General features: G+C 35.5%; 2 protein-coding genes across 5 annotated transcripts; one reads left to right on the top strand and one right to left on the bottom strand.

Annotated features, from left to right (window-relative positions):
* Positions 1-1,599: 1,599 nt before the first annotated feature.
* Positions 1,600-16,993, bottom strand: LOC113688530 (uncharacterized). 3 transcript variants are annotated; one of them, XM_027206371.2, is made up of 16 exons: positions 16,483-16,993; positions 12,973-14,066; positions 12,223-12,870; positions 11,651-11,953; positions 11,499-11,570; positions 11,251-11,331; positions 11,082-11,116; positions 10,878-10,965; positions 10,668-10,805; positions 7,132-7,323; positions 6,967-7,046; positions 6,798-6,870; positions 6,618-6,719; positions 5,924-6,029; positions 3,779-3,866; positions 1,600-2,449 (listed from the first exon to the last, which is right to left on the bottom strand). In XM_027206371.2, exons 1-16 carry the CDS (start codon positions 16,892-16,894, stop codon positions 2,275-2,277), a joined length of 3,687 nt encoding a protein of 1,228 aa, XP_027062172.1. In that variant the 5' UTR covers positions 16,895-16,993; the 3' UTR covers positions 1,600-2,274. The 3 variants fall into 3 exon arrangements, with proteins under 3 accessions (XP_027062172.1, XP_027062170.1, XP_027062173.1); XM_027206369.2 differs by having other exon boundaries at positions 12,223-14,066; XM_027206372.2 differs by lacking the exon at positions 3,779-3,866 and having other exon boundaries at positions 2,217-2,449; positions 12,223-14,066.
* Positions 16,994-17,635: 642 nt separating this feature from the next.
* On the top strand, positions 17,636-20,244 carry LOC113743851 (uncharacterized). Of its 2 annotated transcripts, none has more exons than XM_027271941.2 (2): positions 17,636-17,980; positions 19,150-20,244. In XM_027271941.2, the coding sequence occupies exon 2, from the start codon at positions 19,152-19,154 to the stop codon at positions 20,043-20,045; it is 894 nt and encodes a 297-aa protein (XP_027127742.2). In that variant the 5' UTR covers positions 17,636-17,980; positions 19,150-19,151; the 3' UTR covers positions 20,046-20,244. The 2 variants fall into 2 exon arrangements, with proteins under 2 accessions (XP_027127742.2, XP_071904511.1); XM_072048410.1 differs by having other exon boundaries at positions 18,141-20,244.
* The last annotated feature ends 3,066 nt before the right edge of the window (positions 20,245-23,310 follow it).

Raw genomic sequence — 23,310 nt, 5'->3', positions numbered from 1 at the left:
AAAATTATAGGTCAGTAATTTAGAAGGTTTTATTTTTTCAAAGAAAAATATTTTGTTATTAGTAAAGGCTTTTTTTTTTTTTTTTTTTTTGTAGAAGTGTATCAAGAGTCTCTTCAATTATATCATCTTATCTTATATTATCCATGAATTAGATGAAATTTTTTATGTGAATATTATTATTTATGTCCTACTTTTGGAAAGACAAGAAAGAAATGATAATTTTGTTTGGGAAAAAATGCAGTTTTCATCCCTAATATTTAACCCCTGTGTGGTTTTAGTACTTAAAGTTTTGGCCAAAAAAAATGTGGTCCCTAATGTATCCAATTTAAAGCAAATCTAAGACGTTTGAAGATTTTTTTTTCAAATTACTAACAGAATTTGGTCATGTCTCATCATGTATCCGTTAAATTAATTTCAAAATAGAGAAACAAAATAGTAGCTAACTTTGAACCGAAAAAAAAGAACTAATAACTTACGTACTAACCAATTAACTAGTAAAAAGAAGGAAAATTTTTAAACTACAAAACTAAAACTAGTTGAAACACCTAATTCATTGATCCCAGAACTCATTTTAACTCTCTATCCCATTGCCCCTAAGCAAAACATTATAATACTTATTTTCATATAGATTAACAAACTTTCTTTTTTTTTTGTTTCTTGATTAGTTAGATACTAAGGTACCGTCATGTGAGTTATTCTATTGTTCAAATTTACTTGCTATTTTACTGCAGTTTTAAGAAGTTTAATTCAGTAAACATGTAATTATATGTGATTGATTCTGTCTATATTTGAAAAAATCCAACAGTTGTCCTAAATCTGCTTCATATTAGTAACATTGGGATCAGATTTGTTTTACTTTGAGGACTAAAATTGTACAAAGTACCAAAAAATTGGGGATTAGATTTATTTTTTGCCGAAAGTTTAGGGCAAAATTGCACAAGTGCCAAGCATTGAGAACCAAAAGTGCATTTCCCCCTTTTGTTTTGTCCCCACTGAAAAATTTTCAACGCTCCGCCACAGAGCATTGATAGTGAGAGCATATAACTAGACGTACCTTTCTTCTTCTTCCTTTTTTTTTTTTTTTTTTTAAATTACTGTTTCTTTATTATCTTTGGTACAAAGGAACCGATTGTGGGAGAGGAACAAAGACGGTCAAGAGGTTCACAGCACTGCTAAACCTTGGATCTAACCATATTTCTTAAATTTTCAAAATGAACCGTTGCCTTTCAGTGAACTTGATGCTTTAACCGTCCGAGCAAAGGATATACTTCAAAGACAAGGGCTGAATTTGTCATAAAGAAAATCTGCACAAATTAACCCCAAAAAAATAATAAAATACTGTGCATCCTTGAACTGAAAAGTTGGAGGATTTGACAAAATTCCAAACACGAAATCCAAAATGAGACACCGGCTCTGTCCCAATGTTTTAAAAAATGTAAGCTTACATTGAGACGATAACAAACATTTTTAGTTTTTAGTCATTTGCCTGATTGAATCAGCCCCAGCACGGCATATTTGTACAAATGCTCCAGCAATCGCCTTATAGAACATACACAAGGCATTCGCTATATTCCAAGCGCTACAACTAGGAGATACAGATGAGAATAAACATGTCTTAAATGTTTATATCATTAAGAACAAAGAGATACATTCATGCAGTCATTTCGTTCTGGTAAATACATGAGCGACCTATAAAACATTCGATGAAAACACTTTCGGATCGCAAAACCGAGGTGAATTGTGCTATCTCAGGAAGGTGTTTGGATTGCAGATCCAAGTATGTTTGCGAGTAGAGACAAAAGCAAAAAATGCATACCTTACGAGTTACATCCTACTCCATTCAACTGCACCCTGAATTAATCCACAAACTAACACTAAAACAGCTTTAAAAAGTTCCTATAATAGCACATAAGGTAACAAATCAGAAGGAATCGCCGCTTCACCATCATAGATTGTAGTCAAACATGATGCAAATAAACAAAAATCCTAAGCTTTTCTGCAGCTTTTCGAAAGAATTAGCTGCATAAGCAAAATTACACGTCTTGATCTCTCCTCCGGCTGAACTCTGGGAAGGATTGAAGCTCCCTTAACTGCCACTTTGTCCCATTGTTATCTTTGGGCAAGTCTTCGCATACGTATGGCCCTTGTCCAGTATAATCTCAAATGACCTTATAGGTGCAATATACAGTTGAGATGCTAACCCATTGGATTCCCCATGCGGCCAAGCTAATAAATTCTTCACATTTTTTCCTCATCAAAGGAATTTCACTTGTTTCAGCCTTGAACAACCAGGGAAATGCACCGGCATAGCCGTATAATTCTCATGTATCCAGCTCTAAGGCTTTTGAAAGCATCTCTAATTTCACCTATGATAGGATCACCTGATGTATTATTCATCCCTTTAAATGCTGTTAACTGTGAAGGTAGGATATCTGATGGGTATACACCCCTGGATGAAATCATAAGACAAGTCAAAAGCCTGATTTGTGAAAAGACAGACCAAACATAACCATGATACATACATTTTAAATGACACGAAACAGTAACAAATAGCAGTGAGTCAAAATAAGGACGAAGTGTATTAGAAAAAATTATCCACGAACAAACATGTAGTGTATTGACCCAAATGTCGATCCTCAATCAAGAGTCATGACTTCCTAAAAGTCATATTTTTCTACACGCATATACTTGCATTCCAAAATTTACACATCTAATAGTCATCTCTTGTGAAACAGAGAAGATTCTTCTAGATCTAAATGAAAACATGAAGCATGGATGTGGTACCCTCTATGCTGCAGGTATCCATCTCAAGTAGAACCCCTTTCTTTTTTAGCGTGAAAGTGGGAGGTCTTCAACCTATGACCGCCTACTTACAATCCCTCCCCCCCATTTTACCACCCCACCCAACCCTCCCCTCCCCCGCCACCACATCTCAAGTAGAACCGTAAATACATGTTTGGCTGCACAGGAAGAACACAAGTTTGACTGCTCACACAAGATCAACCACATGTAAAGCATCCATGTATTACATGTCATGCAATTGCAGCATTAAAGAGTTAAAAATTCAACTCAAAACATGCATTTTGTCCAAAGACGTGACATTACAAAGAAAAAGAAAGCTGCATATACCAGTTTGTCACAGTAAAAATGTATAACCAGCCAGTCTGCTGTTGCTGAACTAAGCAAGACTAGCACTTCAAGTTATCATGGGGACAGAATTACTTTTGTCAGCACAAATCATGTTCATGGACTTATCTTGGAATTGGATATGCCAAAAGATGATCATGTTTAATGAACAAAAGGTTGTTTCAACTAATACAGGCACGAGTTAGTGACTAAATCGGTGGAGTAGAAAATGTTTCAGATCACTAAATTCCTTACTGTACGGATCATTTCTAATTTCTTCTGTTGGATAATTATAATGACTATTGTAAAGGTGGTGGACCATTGCAAGTTATGTGAAGCATAGTTACACATTTTTAGTCCAATAAATGACAGTAAAGCCAGTTTGTAAACCTGCCGAGGAACATCCCCATCAATATGCAATTCATACAATGAGTCCGAGAATATACACCTCTACAGCATTTACATATGTAATTTGTATAATGATTCCAGAAATATATTACAACGGTACAAACAGCACATAAGGACAGAGCAGGGTGAAGGAAAAAGGATATATTCCAAAAGCTAAGCTTAAGCATCATATGAATCAATAAATGGAAGCATGAAACCCATGATATAAAGCTCAGACCATTATAATGAGGTTACTGAAGCGTACCGATTCAAACTAGACATGTTAAATATCAAGGAAACTTTCTTTCCACTCTTAAAACTGAAGAAAGAAAGATGCAAATTCAGCTGCCCAACTGCAGGTCAAAAACCAACAACCAAATTTAGAGAGATGCAATTTCACAAAATTACAAGATCATCTAAAAGACTTGCATATATTATTAATCTCAGGTCAACAAGATAGCCTTAATTTTCATATACAGCACCAGGCAGGAACTAAAAACCAATTCACAGAAGATAAAAAGAACACATTTCCGAGTCATTCATATTAATCCCATTCCGAGAAGCAAGAATTTGTTGATGGCCATTCATTATGATTGGAAAAGATAAAGAGTACAATAACCTACACACTCGACACATATAAAAGTAAAAGCTGAGAATATGGAACCTTGTAACAAAATTGTGTGCTAAGAAAGTAAGAAAGACTACATGGACCTGTTCTAAGTCTTAATAGAGGCCCCATTTTGACCAATTGGTATCAGAAAAGAAAGCAGAATTGCTACTTAAAACTCTTCAAGTTCACAAACGAGAAATGCAAGAAGCAACCAATGTATATAGCAGTACATAGGATAAAATCTTTGACCCATGCAGTGACCGGCAAGCTGTCACTTTCTCATCAAGAAACTCATACCAATATCTCCTTTTCTGGTATTTTTTTTTTTTTTTGACAAATACCCAAAGAACCCAACAAAATTCTGAAATCAATTCCACCAATTTTTTAAGCCAAACTCAATTATGTTTAGCTTAAATGACATATTCAAAGCTCTAATACCAAGATTACCATTACACTACAAATGGATCTAGCTCAATTTCTAGGCAAATGTACGACTCCAACATTTGTAATTTTTAACTTCTTAAAAAACATATGCTGTATTGAGATTTGAAATGGAAAAGGGCCATTTTCATTGAAAGTCCCAGGTCTTCTACAAAGAAATAGTGAGTAGTTACTCTAGCTCACAAACATACATGATGCATTAAGCTCAATAGGTAGACATCATGTCTAAGGTCATTAGGACTAATATCTAAAGTGTCGGCAAAATAAGGGTCAGTCAAAGCTTTGTAATCATCCATCCTTGATAGGTAAAGGATTTGTTTTCACTCTGAAAAAGTTCGGAAAATGAAGTCAAAGCTCAAACCCGGGACCTCTCACTTACACTCCCTCCCCCACAAAGTAATCAGAGCTTATATACAAACAAATAGCTGCCTACATATACAAACAAAAGTCAATCCTTCATTTGTCAAGATTTATATTCTTTGAGATCTGATCCAGTGACCCTACATAGCTGCCTAAAAATATTAGTGAATAGATTCCATTGAATAAGTTGATTTCGAAGTTATATCTCACATCATGACATGAGGATATCTCCGATCAGGCCACACAGTAATGTTGCATTGACTAACTTGCTATAATCTTTGCGGTACTTCATCAATCATTATATCTTTCCTATATGCTGAACTGCCCTTACCAAAGTTGAGAGTTCTTTCTGATTGAAACTATTTTGGACATTCCTTACAATTGAAGTCAAGCTTTAAATATTTCCCATCCTTAAAAAGATGAGCAGAAAACACTATACAAGACTAAGGGCCTATTCTCAACAGCTTAAAAAAAAAACTGTAAGAAACTTCACGGAAATTGAAAAGAAAAGGAACAAAATTTTGAAAACTTTAAGCTGTTGAGTACAAGCCCTAACTAAATAACTGAAGATTTTGCATTATGCCATTAGCTGACCCATCCTTGAAGCTTTTTCACGCATTTTGTATTTGGGAGAACCCTGTAAAATTTTGCCACTTTAGGATAAAAAATTATCTAGTAGCTCAAAGGTACATCAAGGTGAATGAGGGGGGAGCATTGGGTTGGGTGGTAAGGTGGGAGGGATTTTAAGTAGGAAGTCCTGGGTTCAAGACCTTCCACTTACCAAAAAGAAGGTGAATGAAACCACCAAAACCGCTCAAAAAAATCCTATACAAGTCATCCAGCAGAAGTAAAAGTCGATTAACATAAACGTATATATCACCAAATTCCAAATCCATCCACAGGCATCAAACCTCAAAAGGAAAGACTAATGTCATCACCCACATGCTCAAAAAAAACTTTTGAAATGCCCAAAAAAAAAAGAAGAATTTACAGTAGTACCTAATGGACAATGAAATGATATATCAGTCAGATTACGAAGTTCTATCTGAGCCATCTGCAGCTCCCGAACCACATCCACCAAATTACCAAGAAGTGAACTAGTTACCTACAAAACAGTTGTAAATCAGAATGCACTGTTGGAAAAATTATAGAGTTCTAGATGGAGTGAGATCCAGTCTAGAATGGATTAACTCAAGCAACATCGAGAATCTCAAGGATGTTTATTAAGTGTAACAGACGTTTAAGTCCAATATGAAATACATGCGCCCTATGGTGATTTAGTGATGACTAGATGTAATACAGATAGACATCACTTATTGGTTATTAATGTGATTTGTTGAAAACCAAAGACTTGAAACATGATAAGAATTCACATAGATCTGGATGAGAAGTTAACCGACATAAAAATGCTTTAAAATTGTTGGATTTGTAAACGAAAAGGTTATATTGTAGTTATGCTTAAAAGAAAACCTCTATTGACATAAACTTCATGCTTCTGGAACATGAAAAGTAAAAGGTCATTATCCTAAGTCATTTCATACAAACCTTCTCATTCACAAAATAATTACTTTTATATCTGTTTAAACACTTGAATCCCACATTATGAAGACCGTATCCCACTTCTTTGCTAACATACACAGGTAAATGATGGACATGCAAACTTTCTTGCAAGGTGCACAAAATTAATACTTACTTGTATTTCTTGTGCCAGACTTCTACAACCAAAATACTTCCGTGTGCTCTCAGCATTTAGGACAACTGAAAACGCTTTGCAAGCATCCATATTTGGGAAAATCTATTACGCAGAAAAAAGCAATAAAAAGGTATAACTTGAAAGGATGTAGAGCAGACAAGTTCTACAACATTGTCTTACCTTCCTAATTTTTGCATCATCCACTTTATTGGAGATGACAATGCTTTTCACTGTACCAACAGTAAGTTGCACCCTGCAATTATCCACCATACAAGAACTCATCATACTAGAACATGAAGAGACAAAGCAGAACGTCTCATTTATTCCTTTTCCTTTGGTACCAACCAACCTCTGAATGATTAGATCAAGGTAGTTGAGAGCAATATCATGATGCCCACTCTTACTCTGCACATCATCAACAACCCACATCTGACAAATGAACAAAAAGGTTATCTCACTATCATAGATAAGATTACACCATAAATTGATGATAATGCTGAAGAAGATTGGAGACCTGCATGTCTTGACGAATAAACCTATGACGTGATTCCTTCATCAAATGATCATTAACTAAACTAACACTGTCAACACAGCTAAGTTCTCCCTTAATCTTACAAGAACTCTGAAGTGCTTTGGTAAACTTAGCTTTCTTTCTATCCAATGATTCTAAAGCCTGCTTGATTGCTGCCACTTTTTCACATGTCACCTGGCATTAAACATTAAAGCTGCCCCTCAACATACAAGAAAATATTGGAACAAGGAGTAAAAACTGAACAAGAACAAAATAACTAACCAAATCAACAAAAAGATAAATCATACTCACCCAAAAAAAGAACACTATTTGCCTCAACAAGTATACGATTGTCATCACAAATATGAAGCAATCTTACAAACTTCGAAAAGGTCAGAAGAAATTTCTCAACACCACTTTTAATACCTAAACTTTTGGCCTTCATAATACATATCACCGGCCAAGCCACTTATGGTACCTCAACATCCAACTTTCAGATAAAGGCAACATCCAACAAACACATCAAATTAAGCATGACTACATAAGTTTTATGAAGTTTAATTGAATTAGGAGAGGTTACACATCAATAACTAAGCAACTTTCATGTAGTAAGGGAAAGAAACATAATAGCATTTCCAAACTAGGTAGAGAGGGAATCAGCAAAACTACATCTTGTACGATTTCTATATCATAGTTTCAAAAGGCTAATTTATGTAAATTGTATTACAAACAGATAGATAAGGATTTACAGTTCTAGATCATAAACAGTATGTCAAGATCAACTATAAACTTGCTTCAACTACAAAAAGGGCTAAAAACAGTTTCAAATCTTTAGTTACAACCAGCAGAATAAACTTATGGATGACTTGAGGTAAATGAGAACATTTATTGAAAGATACTATCACACAATCTAAAAAATAGTTGACTATTTCAATGCTAAGAGAGAGCTACATCATATTGAAGAAGTGTCTGATTACTTGTCTAGCACTCTACCAAGATAAACAAGGGCATCACAGAAATTCTATAACAACATGCACATGGTGGACAATATATATTTAGAACCTATGTAGGAGTCTGGTGTGGTTAGAGGTATTGCTTCTCAGGTATAGTACTTTTTGGTGTGTTTGGTAATATCTCATGAATACTAAGTTGTTTTAGTTATCTTAGTCAAGGGAAGTGAAGCTACTCGCTTTGACTCAACAGCATTCTTTCAAGCTTGAGCTGCTCAACTAGCCAATCAACTTGAGCATGAGCTGAAAATTACTAGGCTCAGAAGCTCGCAAGCCCTATTGAGCTTCAATATTTATATGGTTTGGAAAGTCCTTGTAGTAAAACCCTAAAAACTCTAGTCTATCTATTTCTTGGCTGCCTCTAGTCCCATGTTTATCTACTAGAATATCCAACCAAACAGAAAAACTAAACATTACCAGTCTACAACTTCCATACTCATTTTATCTGACCTTTTTTCTGCTTTTGATTTTTTTCCTTCACTTTGATATTATCGATGCATAGATCTAATTGTTCCAAAGTATTAACAAGTAATTCATTGCTTTAGTGGGACAATGTGTGAGTATTTTGATCTTTTTTTTTTAAAAAAGTTGTGAGGTTCCTGTTGATTTTTTCAATCTATTGTGAATCAATAAGTTTTGTTCATTTCTTTAATGGGATGGATGAACTTTTCTTTTCTTTTTTTTTTGGGGGGGAAATTGGTTGCTTGAGTTCACGCTCAAATTCAAATTCCTAACCAAGTACTTGCCCAGCTCGAGGTCCAGTTTGTGTACACCTATTTGGAGTAGAGTAAAGCTTGAAAATGGTGGTTCTTGAGCATGACTCAGTTCAAATGCATCCCCACTTCTGATGAGGCTTAATTTACAAATTTTTAATTATTTGACTTGAAAAGCACTTCACCTAAAGCAACAGTGCTCCATAGTGGCCTTTTAAAATGCTCAGTCCAATACACAAGAAGAAATTAATAAGGCACCATAAATCCCCAAATCTCATTTTCCTTCTTCTCAAAATCCCACAACGTTCTAGCTCCACTAAAACAAATTCCAAGTGGTGAATGGGAGTGCCAAGCTTGGAAATAGAAGCTATCTCTATTACTGATACTCTTCCCCCCCTGAGCCATACCCTTCTCGAACATGACACGACACAACACTGGTACTCGTATGGGGTCCGGATCCAACACTTCATTTGAAGTTTTGGACACCTCAAGTTAATGAAAACAAGAAGAAAAACAAGTTAATGTATCATGGTTGAAACCAGCCTGAGTGCACGAGTAAGACTTCGATTCTAATTATGATGCCTATTTACTTCCTTCTCTTATATGTTTTTTCCCCCGTGCAACACTAACAAATAATTAACACACGTGTACATACAAATGAAAGCATATATTTCCCTCTTAAACATAAGATATGGAAAAAATTTTAAGTAATATTTTCTATATATGTTACTTACAAATGAGGATACAGGACACACTTCATACAGTGTCCAAGTCTTTTAGAGGTGTTGCCGTATGTTAGTTTTAGAACATTAACAAATCTTTCACCTAGACACATGTATCTGACATCCATACTCAAGCTGAAATAACATGCAAAGCTCTTTATCCAACATACCAGACACTGATATTAGTTATTCTAAACCCCAAAGTGGAGGACCAGTTGGCTATAAGTTTGAAAGTACAACCAAAGCCGAAGGCTGTGCCCAACAAATGCATCAGTAAAGTTATTCCAGCTGCATCCATATTTTACTGAACAAGAGCCTAAATTTATGTTTCCTCAATGTAGCTGGAAAATCTTACAGTATTGGACCTTTATGGGTCTATCATCCCCATCGATTATTTTTTCTCAAAATATGTAGTTGAATTGCTATTACGTGGGAAAGTCCAATATAAAACAACCATGTTAATTTCTGTGGGGCTCTTGCTAGCCTTCAAATAAGAAAACCAGTCATAAATTTTTTCAGAAGGGATAGGACAAAAAGAGGAGAAGAATGGGATAGTCAGAACAAAGAATCATTCTAAGACATGGTAATAATGTCCTAAGTCCCTCAGGGATAACCAATTCACATCTCATCTGTGTACAATGGAAATTTTGATAAAATAATCAAATGAAGAACAGGCCTTTACATGGATACAAAGACATACTTTCTGAGACATTAAACTATAAATAAATGAGAAACAGGCCATCCAACCAGTCCAATTGAATCACTTATTCTGACCCAATCTACAAGTAACACATAAGGGGGAAAAATGGCTATAACTACTGTGTGAAGATGAGCATCTTAAATATAATTCAATGCCAGACAGCAATGTCCATTCTAACAAAACTTTCTTCTCAAAAGCAAACTGAAGTGTATGAAAGTTATTAAGTATCAAAGCCTTTTCAAAAAGCATCCTTGAGGGAAGAACCATCCTTAAAGAACACATGTATGGAAGCATGGCTAACGTCCCATTACTTCCAAATAATCCACTCTACCAACTGACATAAACTATCATAAGCCAAAGAAAGGCTGTAACCCAAGCTTAATTTAAATATTACCTCATCCCTCTGCTTCACATGAACAAAATTTTGAAGGCCAAGGATGTCAGCTTGGGCACCTCTCCTCAACTGGGACAAAAAATTTTGTTTCAACATTTGAGACTCCTGATTTCCCTGGCTCAATTTTTGTAACTTTCCCTGCAGATGAGGTGGATTGGCTAATACACGTTCATTGAAAACCCAGAAAGAAGATGAAAAGGTGAAACTTACCAATAACCTCTGCTGCTTAGCACGCATGAGCTGTAGTTTTGACCTTTCATGCAGGATTTGATGCAATAACATTCTTGTTCCACCAGCTCTACATTATACGTTGGGAATCAACACTCAAACATATTAGAGACCATGAGATCCTTGATGCAGATGGCAGAAAATCAGCACGTCCTCCTTAAAATTAAGTAGGACGGTCAAATTTACCTTTCAGTTTGCTGGTCAAGACGAACAGATGTTTTCTGAACAAAAGTTGTCAGCCAGAAGATACATTAAAGAGCATCTAAATGGTCCAAAAAGTTCAATGCTTAATCACACCGATATGTTTTTTCTTTGTTTTCCTTGCATAATTAAGTATACAAATCAGCCAACAGACCTGAGTAAAGATTCCAGTGCCAACCATCTCGTACATCTTTAACTTCTTCAATTGAAACAAAAACCCTTCCAGCAAATCAATCTATATACAATACGGATAATCATTAACAAAGCATGGACAAGGACATGGAATCAAGAATGAAGATATATAGATTGACAGTCAACCTGAGAAACCAAAATTATGTGTGTAAGACCATAATCAGCCAGATGTATGAAAGACTCGTATAGCAAAAAGGGGAGTTCAATTACCACTGAAAGATTAAGCTTATCCTTGGAAAGCGTGAACAATCGTTCTGCATCATGTGAAAATTTTGAATATATCTGCGATGCACAATATAAGCAATGATGTGCTGCAGGCTAGTCAAATAAGAGGGAAAATAATGCCAGAAAAGTTTACATACATCAGTCCAATGCTTTGATGCTTCAACAGATCTTTCTCCAAAATTTTCACTAGTATATCCACGCATTTCCACATCTTTACACCCCACTTTCAGAAGTTTTGGACTCCTCAGCTCTGGAGCCACTTCATTTCTATGTTGTCTATCCTCAAAGTCAATTACTCTATTCCTTCTTTTAAGAGAAGATTTCATTTGATTGGATGTGGGAAACAAAACATCTTCCACAGGATGCTCACATGTATTATCCCTCCCCACTATCTCGAACGCCTTCCTTGCAGGACTTGGCGTCAATGAGTCCAACAAATTCTGACACATAATATTTTGAGCTTTAGAATGACGAGAACTGCAATTGCTACTTAAAACAGTCTTAGTGAGTTCACTGAGGAGCAGTGAATACATCTCAAGAAAAATTTATTTTCGTGACACAACAATAAAGGTGTACAAACTTGAAATGCACTGATTGAGACATGAAACCTCCAAAATCTTGCACATTTAAACGGGCATAATGAAGTAATACAAGTCAAGAAGAAAGTTTGAATAGGAGAAGGAATATGGATAACAAGAAAAACACTTACCTTTGGAAATGTTAACTCCTTCAAATTCCTCCAAACAGATGGCACCGAAGAGACATTAGAAACATCTTCTGGTTCACCCCCATGTAGCTCACTTGAAGACCTGGAGAGACCAATGCCAAATTGGAGATTTCCATCCAGTTCCCTATTATGAAGAAACTGGGATCTTTCGGTCACTCCAGTACCTACATTCCCATCATCATCATTACCATTTTTGGCAACTGTTGAGTTAACTTCAATTAGATTGGAAATGCAGACTGCAGAAGCAGGTGAGCTAGGATGAACTTCCCTCCCAATCGAGAAATAACCTGATCTGCCAAGAGGTTCAGTAAAAAGATTTTCATCAAGAGCACTTCCTTGTAGAGATAAGTTTCGACCTGGGGAAAAGTTTTTAAGTTTGACAAATCGATCATGCAGCACTAAATCTTTAGATAGCTTCAGAAGTTCTGGCGACGCTGTCAACTTCTTTTGTACCCCTTTATCTGGACAAGGAACAGATATTTGAGGTGTACCAGTTAAATTCTTCGCTCGAATATAATCAAGAGTGGTCTCAGCTGAAGAAGAATCAATTCCAGCGGTTACAAGTACATCATCATTTGGATCTTTTGACCTGAATAAATCATGCTCCATCTCCTTTCCAGGACAAATTAGCTGAGAGGGTGAAATAGCAACTACATTAACTTCTTCAGTTTGAGGCATATTTCCTCCACCTGAATCCTCGATTTGATTATTTTTTATGTTAAAATTACTTACTTGTGCCCCTTCCCCAAGAGAATCCCTTAAGAGTTGGCTCTCAGTGTCTGTGGAAGATGCAGACAATTCCTTCATCTGAAAATTATTCATCTCTTTCTCTGAAAGGATGTTGAAAGGATAAGAATCTGTAATATTATGTGGCTTAATATTTCGTTTTTCAGCTCCAAGAAAAGCGAAGGGAGAAGCTTCAAGTAATCTTAGCTTGGAAATGCTTTTCTGGATGGATGATGTACTATCTTGTTTTATGATTTCAGTACCTCGAAAAGAACTTCTTTCTTCTTGAGGAGTCAGTGCTGACATACTTTTGAGTGGTGAAGCACAACTTGTAAGTGCTTCTCTTCGTTTGGCAGGCGAAGATATGAAATCAACCAAAGGAGATTCATTTTGAATATGCCCATCTGCTTGACCAAGTTTATCATCCATTACTGGTCGAAAAGTTCTCTCTTTAATTAACTTGTTTGGGGAAAATTTTGTTTTATCAATCAAAATATCCGAAGCTGGTGTTGCATGAGCAACAGGAGAGATTGGTAACCTACTATTTGCTTCACCTGCTCCTTTAGAAACCGCCTTTCCATTCTTAGTTACATCCACAAAGATATCCCCATTCTCTCTTTCTGGGAAAAACTTACTTCCATAGTTACCACGTGACCCTGAAACAACATCAATGTCAGAGTCAGAAATCATATTCAAATTCTTGCTTCCTTCTCCCAAAAGAGCATCCAATGCAGGTGAAAGTCTCCCATAATCGTAGCTAGCAGGGCTCCCGCCAACAAGACTCATATCACTTGAACTGCTACTACCACCACCTTCATTCACAATAGGCGAGGAAGACAGGGAAATTAACTTTTTGGGCACTGTAATTTCCATTGAACTTCCTATGTTAGTCTGCGTTGGTGTCTTCTCCTCAAAGGATAAGTGAGATTCTGTGGGTGTCTTTAAGTCAATTCCTGAATCTGACCTAGCCAAGCTCCGGAAATGCATGGAGAATGCAGTTGAATCCATGGTAACATCATGATTGAGATCTGAAGCTCCAGAGTCTGATAAACGGTCAGGCCTTATAAAACTGGCGGAAACAGGACCAAAAAAATTATCTTCTGCACAAACATTCAAAAATCTGTAAATAGATCAACTTAGTAGAAAGTGAAACAAACTTTGCAAAGAGAAAGACAGCATAAATCACATAGCTAGAAATCTAGAAATAAAGACACTCCTGGGAGGTTTACATATTTAAAACATGCTGAAACACATCCAACATTCATGACCATTCAAAAATAAAAGCACATTTCTGTAAACCGAAGACATGTTATGGATAAAAAAGTAAGGGGCACAAAGCCTTCAATACAACTGTAAAATTGAACCTAAGGTGTACCTAGGACTAAATGCAAGGACATATCTAGTCAAAACCCACTTCAAAGCATTTCCAAAGGTACAGATTATTCAACTGTTTCAAAACTTTTAGCTGTCTCAGCTGACTAAGCATTAGTTTCCTTTTCCAATATATGATCACAAGTCTGTCTCATCATGTTGTGGGTTAGGAAGGCTAACAACATTAAAATTCAATTTGGATTTGTATTCTTATTTTGTTTCTGTAAAAGTCATGTAGCATGTCTTCTTCCCCAACTATTAACAGCTCCTTAAAATGTTGTGACATATAGTCCTCTCAAACTAATACGAATTGTTTAGGTGAAAATGCATGTATACAAACATATATATGTCCCTGAATGCTCCTACTTGGACACCCTCTGATTAATACATAACATGTACTACCTTGTTCACATCTCCATGAAGTGTTTTATCTATGACCATAGTCCACATGTATACTTCTTATAATAGGAATAAAACATAAAGTAGAACAATCTCATAATACTTCAAAAATTATGAACACGCTGCCATTCCCTCAAGAAACAAAATGAAGGAAATGATGCTTGTAGGAAGCTAATGTCCAAGCATGGAAGAATCCAGAGGAATGATTATTAGCATCACAACCAAAGATTTCTTGGTCAAGATACCTACAATATTCCAAATCGACATTTCTTGTGGTAATTGCGAGTACTAGCTTCCTCTTGATGGTAGCTAGGCTGTTCTTAAGTAAATTATCTATCTTTTAATTCTATATAACACAATCACAGAACCAAGTCAGTTGCATCATCATTAGAGGATTATCAGCAAATAGGAGTAAATTGGTGAAACATGATGTTCAAACTGCGGCAGCAAAGAAATACAAAAGAAATTTTTAATTATCATCAATATGGTAGTGCTGACAGAACTGCAAAATTCTTAATCTCCAGATTCACTTCATGAATATTTGGAACTGGAATTCACTCATTTAAGTGTATCCATGTACATAGAAAAATTCAGGTTCCCTTTAATAACCACTCAGAGTCTACAAAGGAACTAGTGATCCATTTTATGCAATACATGAAACAGACCATTTCTTTATTTTTCATTTAAAAAAACAAATACCTGCTTGTTATACTTTACAGATTGATAACAAAATAACACTAAACCCATTTGGTAGACTTCTCTTTTAGCATTTAGCTACAAGAAGCGACAATAGTTGCTCAAACTATGGTTTTGCCCACCTACAACCAAGCCATGTCAATTAATTCCATCAACCAAGCAATCCCAATTAAGGGTGTCAAGAAGGGAACCAAAAACATGGAGAACTGTTTTTAATGAAGCAACCAACGTTTCAGACCCTTCAACATTTAGTTTGAAAATAGAAGAGCTACTAAGCCGCAATATCCAACTAAATTGATGCAGTAATGGACTAAAGGAATTGCTGTCTTGTTTCTTATGATGCAGTAATGGACTAAAGGAATTGCTGTCTTGTTTCTTAGACATACTTTCTAATTCCATTAACAAGCTTTGGAAGAGGAAAGAAGTGCATGGGAGGCAGTGGCTGCTGTCTGCTGGAGTGGATAAGAGGCAGGTGGTGGGAAGAAGCAAGGTGCCAAAAGTTGAGGGCGGCAGAATTTCCTGATTACACAAAAAGAGAGAGAACAGCAAGGTTTTTATTATGTCTTAGGTTTTTCTAATGGTTTAGGAGAACAATATAGTAAGAATTGAACCATAAACCTCGTTCCACTCTTCCAGAGCCATAGAGTTTTTTCATTTTTAACTAAGTTAAACAAGTTTTCTTGCTCAAAGAATTGGGCACAAATACGGAATGCAAAACACAAAATAAACGAAATTACCAAAATGCAGTTCATTGGTAGTTTTAAGAAAATCCAGAAACATAAACTGCAACTCCAGCATAATGAAATGGACCTCAGCTTTTCAACTCCATATACAGGTCTTATTCAGGTTGCAGCTAATTGAAAATTTTCACAATCTAAACTGAACTTCCCAAACATAATAATAGTAAAAAACAAATAGAAAAACTTAATCACAAATAAAACTAAAAAGAAAAATAAAAAAAATCTGGAAACTCCACATTCATTCAGAAATACACATAATTTACAACTATAGCAAAAAGGTGTAAAAAAAAGGGAAAAAGAAGGAACTTGCCGTCATTGGAGGTGGCCGAACCAAAACCACTTTCTGAAGAAGGCGATTCAACCGGCCTCAAAAACGACCTACGCATATCAACACGCTCCTCATCATCACTCTGCCGGTCTCCATCTTCTCTATCTTCTTCACCGCCGCCTTTTGATTTCACCAGTTGACGGAACCCTAGGAGCTCAATTATCTCTTCACTATCATTATTATTACCAACCTTGCTAGCCGATTCTTCCAGTGCCTCCGGCGTCTCATTTTCGTCGTCATCGCGGTCAAAGAATCGCACTGAGGTATTTTCCGCAAAGCTCACCCTTCTCAGCCGTTTCTTCTGCAGAGCCACGGTGGTTCCTCCTTCTGAGTTCCCCGTGGCTTCACCATCGCCGCCGGCGATAGCAGTGGGTTCGCCGGACTTTGCCGACATGGCCTGAAATTGAAGTTCAATTCGTAGAGCTTCTTTTTGAACTGTTCAGATTTCAATTTCTAAGGTTGGGAATGAAGCTGGAGAGAGGGAAATGAATGACTGGTTTTGTGCGGAAAAGCCTTTTTGAGCTTTCCACTTTTTCAATTAAATGTCTAAATTCCAATTTGACCCCTATAGTTTGATGATATTATTGTCGTTGTTTCAACTTTCAAAGGCAATTAAACTGTGGTGGAAAATTTTCAATTAGACAGAAAATTTTCAATAAGGAGAGGTTAGAGGTGAACATGTTTTTTACTTTCTCACCATGAAAAGATATAATCAACAATGAGTGAATCTTTCTAATGTTTACCTAGATATATAACTAAAATTTTTTTATATGTATGGGAACACAAAAAATCAACATTGAGAGAGTATCGATGTGAAATTGAGTTGAACATTGTTCTTGAATTCCCTTTCATGTAAGATGTGAAAATAATCTAGTTTACAACTTATTAATTCATTATCATCTCCTATCATGTCATATTTGACATTTGATTTAAACACATGGCAAAGTGCACCATTCGCTATTAATATTTTTTTCAATTTTATTTTGTACACTATACCATTTTTTAGGGTGTGTTTGGTTCCCACAGAATTGGAGGCTTAGAATTAGAATTGGAGCATCAATTCCAAATCTTCGGTTTGGATGCTATCTATGTGAGAGAATTAGAATTCAATTTGAATTCTATGAGCCATCAATTCCACAAATTCAATTCTTTGGTAAGACCTAAGAATTACAATTCCAATTCCATAATTTCACCTCCTATTCGGGTTAGTACGCGGATCCTAATGGGTAAAAAATTAAAATCGGGTCAACTATGTAAGCAGCCTCTCTCGCGATCTAATTAGTCACTTTTCCTCAACCGCAAGTGCTTTTGCTCTGCGTCCTCCCCTTCACCTCCACCCTAACATTTTGCCTCTTCCACCACCGTTTCCGGCATCGCTCTGCCACGCATTTACCCATCACCTCAGCAATCGCAAGACTGCTCCGAGTGCTCTCTACTTACCCGTGCCTAATTTTCTCGAACTGGGTTATTAGTTCGGAAGGTAACAACTAAAAGCTCTCCTTTGCCTTCGATTTTTAACTTTGCAGCATTGAATATTGAATTCTGAATTTCTTTGACTGGCAAAATCTTTGTACAAGAGAGTGATTTGATGTGTTTCTTCAAGAGAGTTTGGTTAATTAATAGGGAATTGGACATCTTAGGGATTTTCAGGGGCAACAGGGAGAGTGAAGTAAGAGGAGTGGATATGTCAGCTTTAAGGATTTGGTTGGGATTTTCAACATTATTCAGCCTAATATATATTGTTATTGCATTTGCACTAGCTCTTAAAGACGGTATGATTTTGTTCCTTTCTTGCAGTTCTTATCGTGTTGTGAGCTGTTCATTGAAACTACTGTCCTTTCAGTTTCCTTTAGATCAAATTGATGTGCTTTTAAACTGCTAATCTGATTTTAAGTTTTTCATTCATCCAGTTCATGTTCTTTTCCACTTTTTGAAATGCACTGACCTTGTTTGTGGGGTTGAATTTTATAATGATACTTGAGAATGAGGTATTATTTCCATGTATTGGGATATGTTAAAATGTAGTTTGCCGGATCAAATTTGTATTGGGGTACATGAGTTGTAATTAATATCATATATTGATTCATATTACAATTATTTGCGTTCTCAATGTTTTTTTTTTTTAAGATCTGTCAGATTGTTTAGAACACTTTAACAAGTATTAGTTTTCTCATAGACTTGTACATAAACACAGAGAATGCAGATTACACCCTTTTTCTTTTGTTTTATTGTTAGGAGTACTATTTTTTTAGTCCGTTGCTAAAAAGATAAACAAACATAAAGTTCCAACTCCCCTACCCACAGAAAAGAAGAAAAAGTCACCCCATAATTCCACTCACATGGTTATAGCTAACGGCTTCAGATCATCTTTTATCTATTGACATTTGGGTTTTACTTGGTTCTAGTTTGCATGTAGCTATTTGGTGTAGTTACTAGGTATCCTAACAGAATTTAAGTACATTGACTTCTGATCTTTGAAATAACTTGCCATATCTGTTGGCACTGAATGAAATTTTCTTCATTTAACATATGTATGAATTTTTCAGGTGCATATTTGCCTTTCATTTTTAGTTCTATAATGCAGTAGCTATTAAATATGTTCTTAAGAACATGACATTGTGATGTTTTTCTGGTGCATATCTGCCTCAGATATGGCATCTGAAGCAACATCTCAGTCAAAAGGGAAAGGCAAAGGGTATTTCACTTGGACTCCTGAAATGGATCGTGTAATGGGCACTTGTTTTATTGACCAAATGAACCAAGGAAACAAATTGGATGGTAAATGTGCATGGAAAGCAGTAGCCTACACTGCAGTAATGAATGCTTTATTCGATAAACTCAATATATCTGTGACAAAGGCTAATATTATATCTCGTTTCAAGACATGGGAGAAACACTATGACATCTTATACCCACTGCTCCAGTCCTGTAACTCTGGGTCTACGATAATATGGGACTACTCTAGAGGTAGAATTGATGTTCGTGATGAGGATGTATGGAATGCTCGAGTAAGTGAGAATCCAAAAATTCTTCCTTACAGAAAAAAAATTGTGGTTGAAAATTGGGAGGACATCTGTACACTGTTTTCACAAGATCGTGCAAATGGAGAGGGTGCCCAAACTGTTTTTGAGGCTAATACTGAAGCTGAAGTTGAAGAGTCTGCTAATGTAGAGGAATCATTTGAGACTGATTCACGATCTTTAGAAGATGAAGTTATGAATGCACTGCTAGCTCGACAACGGTCAAAATCAAAAGCTTCATCTTCAACAAATGATCGTGGCACAAAGAGAAAACTAACTAGCTCTCAAGTACTTTACAAAGTGTTGGGACGAATGGCAGATTCACTGGATAAGTACTTAAATTCAGAATGCTCAAAAGTTACAACTAAAATGGTGGAAGACGAGTTATCTAAAATTGAATTGGATAGATTTCAATTTTTGAAGGGTATTGATTTACTTATGAATGACAGGACAAAGTATGACACTTTTTCTGGTCTCCAAGATGACTTAAAAAAGGATTGGCTATTGATGCACATTGGTAATTGATTTTTTTTTTGGTAATCTCCAGTTGAAGTTGTTTTTGTAGAAAAAGTTGAGCTGATTGCTGGAAGCCCAAGTAGAGCAAGTAGAAGTTGTTACTACTCCATTGTGTATCCATGACTTTTTAAATTCTGATGAGTTCTTTGTTTTTTATGTAATGGATCAAAACAAGATTATAGAAAGATTCTAGGGAGTATTTCAGCTATTTTCTATCTGCTTTTGAGATGATAAGAATGGAACATTGGATCTTTTGTCTGATGAACTAGCATTTTAGATATTGAGATTAACATAGCTGCCTGTGTTGATGCCCTGACTTGTCCTTTAGCTGCATGAACCTTTGCATTCTTTCTCAAATAGTACGTTTGTAAAACAATTGACAAGGTGGATGTTTGAACTTTGAATGAGTATATGTGGATGTGGCGTGCCTCTAAGTGCTGCACTGCCCTACATGAAGAGGAGGTGTAGTGCACTGCTGGACTGCAGAAATAGCAGCAGTAGTAAGTATGCATATGAGTACCAACACGTATTGAAAGGGTGATAAAATAAGCTTTGCAGTGCTTCGTCTTTTTCATGCAGTCAATGGCTCCTTTACTAGCCATTGGATCCTTATTTTTTTGAATTACTGCTGCAGTCTGCAATAAAAAAAATGGTGTCCAGTATAAGTCAGGCATGTTGGATTTTTTTTTTTTTTGGTCCTTCCACCTTTCTCCACACCCTTTTCCACCATCAACTGTTAGATTCAGAATTCGAATAGTAAACTGAATTTATTTGTTGAGAATGTTAATTAAATTGTTTTACAAACGTACTATTTGAGTTAATTTGTGACTAATTCACTGTCCAGTATTCTACCATGTTTTAAGAAATATGCTAGTGTCATTGGGGATTTACTTTTAAGGGGGTGAGGTCCAGTTTTGGTTGGATGCCAATATCTATACCATACGTTGAACAAAAGAAGGCAGTCAGATTGACACGTCTCGTTAATGCTGTGCTTGGCACAACCTAAGTCTGGAAATGTTCACCAAAGAAATTGACATAAGAGTGGGAAAAAATAAATTATTAATGGCACAAATTGGTTTTTACTTTTAAATCTTTAGTAAAAATTAGCTAAATGTAAGAAAAAAAGAAATTATTATATAAAAAAAGAAAAAAAAAGAAAAATTTTATGTAAGCAAATGTTTCATGAAAACAATTCTAATTCGTAATGAATTCTTCTCTCATGCAAACAAAGGATTTGGAATTCCAAATAAATTCTGTATTAATTCCATGCATTTCCCAAACGAAAGAATTGGAATGACTTGGAATTCCAATTCATAGAATTCCAATTCTATAGAATTTCAATTCTAATTCAATTCTAATTCTGTAGAACCAAACGTACTTAAAAGTATTCAATTGGGCCATTTTATTTATTTTCTTGGTTCAAAGTGATGGAGTTTAATGTACATGAGCGGCACATTATATTTATAGGGGTATTTTTGTTACATTGCCTTTAAAAAATGGTAAAGTGGGTAAAATGAAATTTTAGAAAAGTTTAGAGACTATTGATGCACTTCTTGGAAATTTTTTTTTTAAATTAAAGAAGAGTTAAAACATAAAGAAATTTCTTAACAAGAAGTTATAACATAAGGAATCATAGTATTCCTAAATCATTGGAAAAAATATAAAAGTATTTTAGCAAAAAGAATGACTTGAATAATAAAAAATTCAAAAAAAAAGAGGAGAAAAATTACGATCCTTTAGATACCATTTGGATTGAAGAAAAGGGGATGGAAAGGAAAGGGAAAAAGCGAACTCTAGTAGAGAGAAAAGAACATGAGAGTAGAGGAAAATAGATTCCATCAATTTTGATTAGATTCAATGTGAAAGAAAAGGAAAGAAAACATTGAAAATGTTATTCAAATGATGGACTCCACTTTTCTCCGTCTATTTTTTCCTCCACCACCCTTCCCTTCCAACTTTTTCCCTCTATTGAAAATGTTATTTTTCCCTTGTCTCTGTGAGGACCCGAAAATTTCCTTAATTTAATTTATTTTACTGGCTTAATTAATTATTTAATTCGACTATTTAAAATCCATTTATATGGAAAAACGCATCTCTTATGTTTTTAAAGCGTTTTATTAGAAAAAAAAATTACTTTTCGAAAACTCGTTTAGTCCGGAATAATGAATACATATTTTTCGAGACTATATTTTAATTGAGAGTGTATTAATTTTGGAAAAATAAGAATGATCAATAGTAGATTAAGAAAAGTCGTGAGGACTCGCAAAATTTATTTATTTTAAACTCCTGTTACAAGCTTATTTAAATATTTAATTTTCAGTTTACTCCGAATATTATTTTCTAACCTTTTTAGACCCAATTACATGGAACTATGACTTTCTTATATTTTTAAAATGACTTGTTGTGGAAATTAATTTTTGGAAGTTCGTTTAGTGAAAATAGTGAATACGCGTTTGGAGACAGTGACCGATTTGATGATACAATAAGTTCGGAAAAAATTGGATACTTATACATTAGTCTTAAAAATAGATATTTTCATGTTTAAGTATTCAAGTATTAGTTAGTGGTACAATCGTTATAGGAATTTCTTGGAGATTTCACTCTATCGCGCACAAATTGGAAATGCGCGTTTTCACACGCGCGATTTAATTGAGGGACTTAAGAAATTTATTTCTAGATTATTAAGAGTGAATAATAATAGTATGAATATAAGTGCATTAGAGGTTTAGTGCACTAGTGAAATAAACCCGAGAGGAATCGAGCACGAAGCACGCGTATCCTTAGTTGACTTTTGGAGCATTTTGGGCCAAACATTATTGAATTTTTCATGGGAGCATCACACTAGATCAAAACCCTTCAATTTATCACCCAAAAGTGGCGTGCAACACTCTTCCTCTTTGCTCCCAAAACAGCCGTGCATCAAGAGAAGGAAACAACACCAAAGTTCTTCATTTTTCTTCATCAAATCCTCACCAAACTTTCACCAAATCAAACCAAAATTGAACCACACCTAACTAAACACTTGGTGATCATCTTAAGCTAGAAAAGGGGCTTCATTTTCACGGTTTTCTTGAGCTTCAAAGTGACCAAAAATTCTGATTTAGTCATCAAGAGAGGTAATGAACGATCAACCTCTTAATTCTTGATTTATGGAAGTTAGATTACACTCATGAGCTCTTGGATTCTCATGGGTAGCTTTAAAATGTTGTAAAATTGGTGAGTGGGCTCTATGAACTCCCACTTTGATGGAAAGACTGATTTGATGATTGATGAT

Source organism: Coffea arabica, chromosome 5e (genome assembly GCF_036785885.1).
Source record: "Coffea arabica cultivar ET-39 chromosome 5e, Coffea Arabica ET-39 HiFi, whole genome shotgun sequence".
NCBI classification, from domain to species: domain Eukaryota; kingdom Viridiplantae; phylum Streptophyta; class Magnoliopsida; order Gentianales; family Rubiaceae; genus Coffea; species Coffea arabica.
The sequence above is the reverse complement of the archived record's forward strand: the minus strand, read 5'-3'. Positions and strand labels throughout refer to the sequence as shown.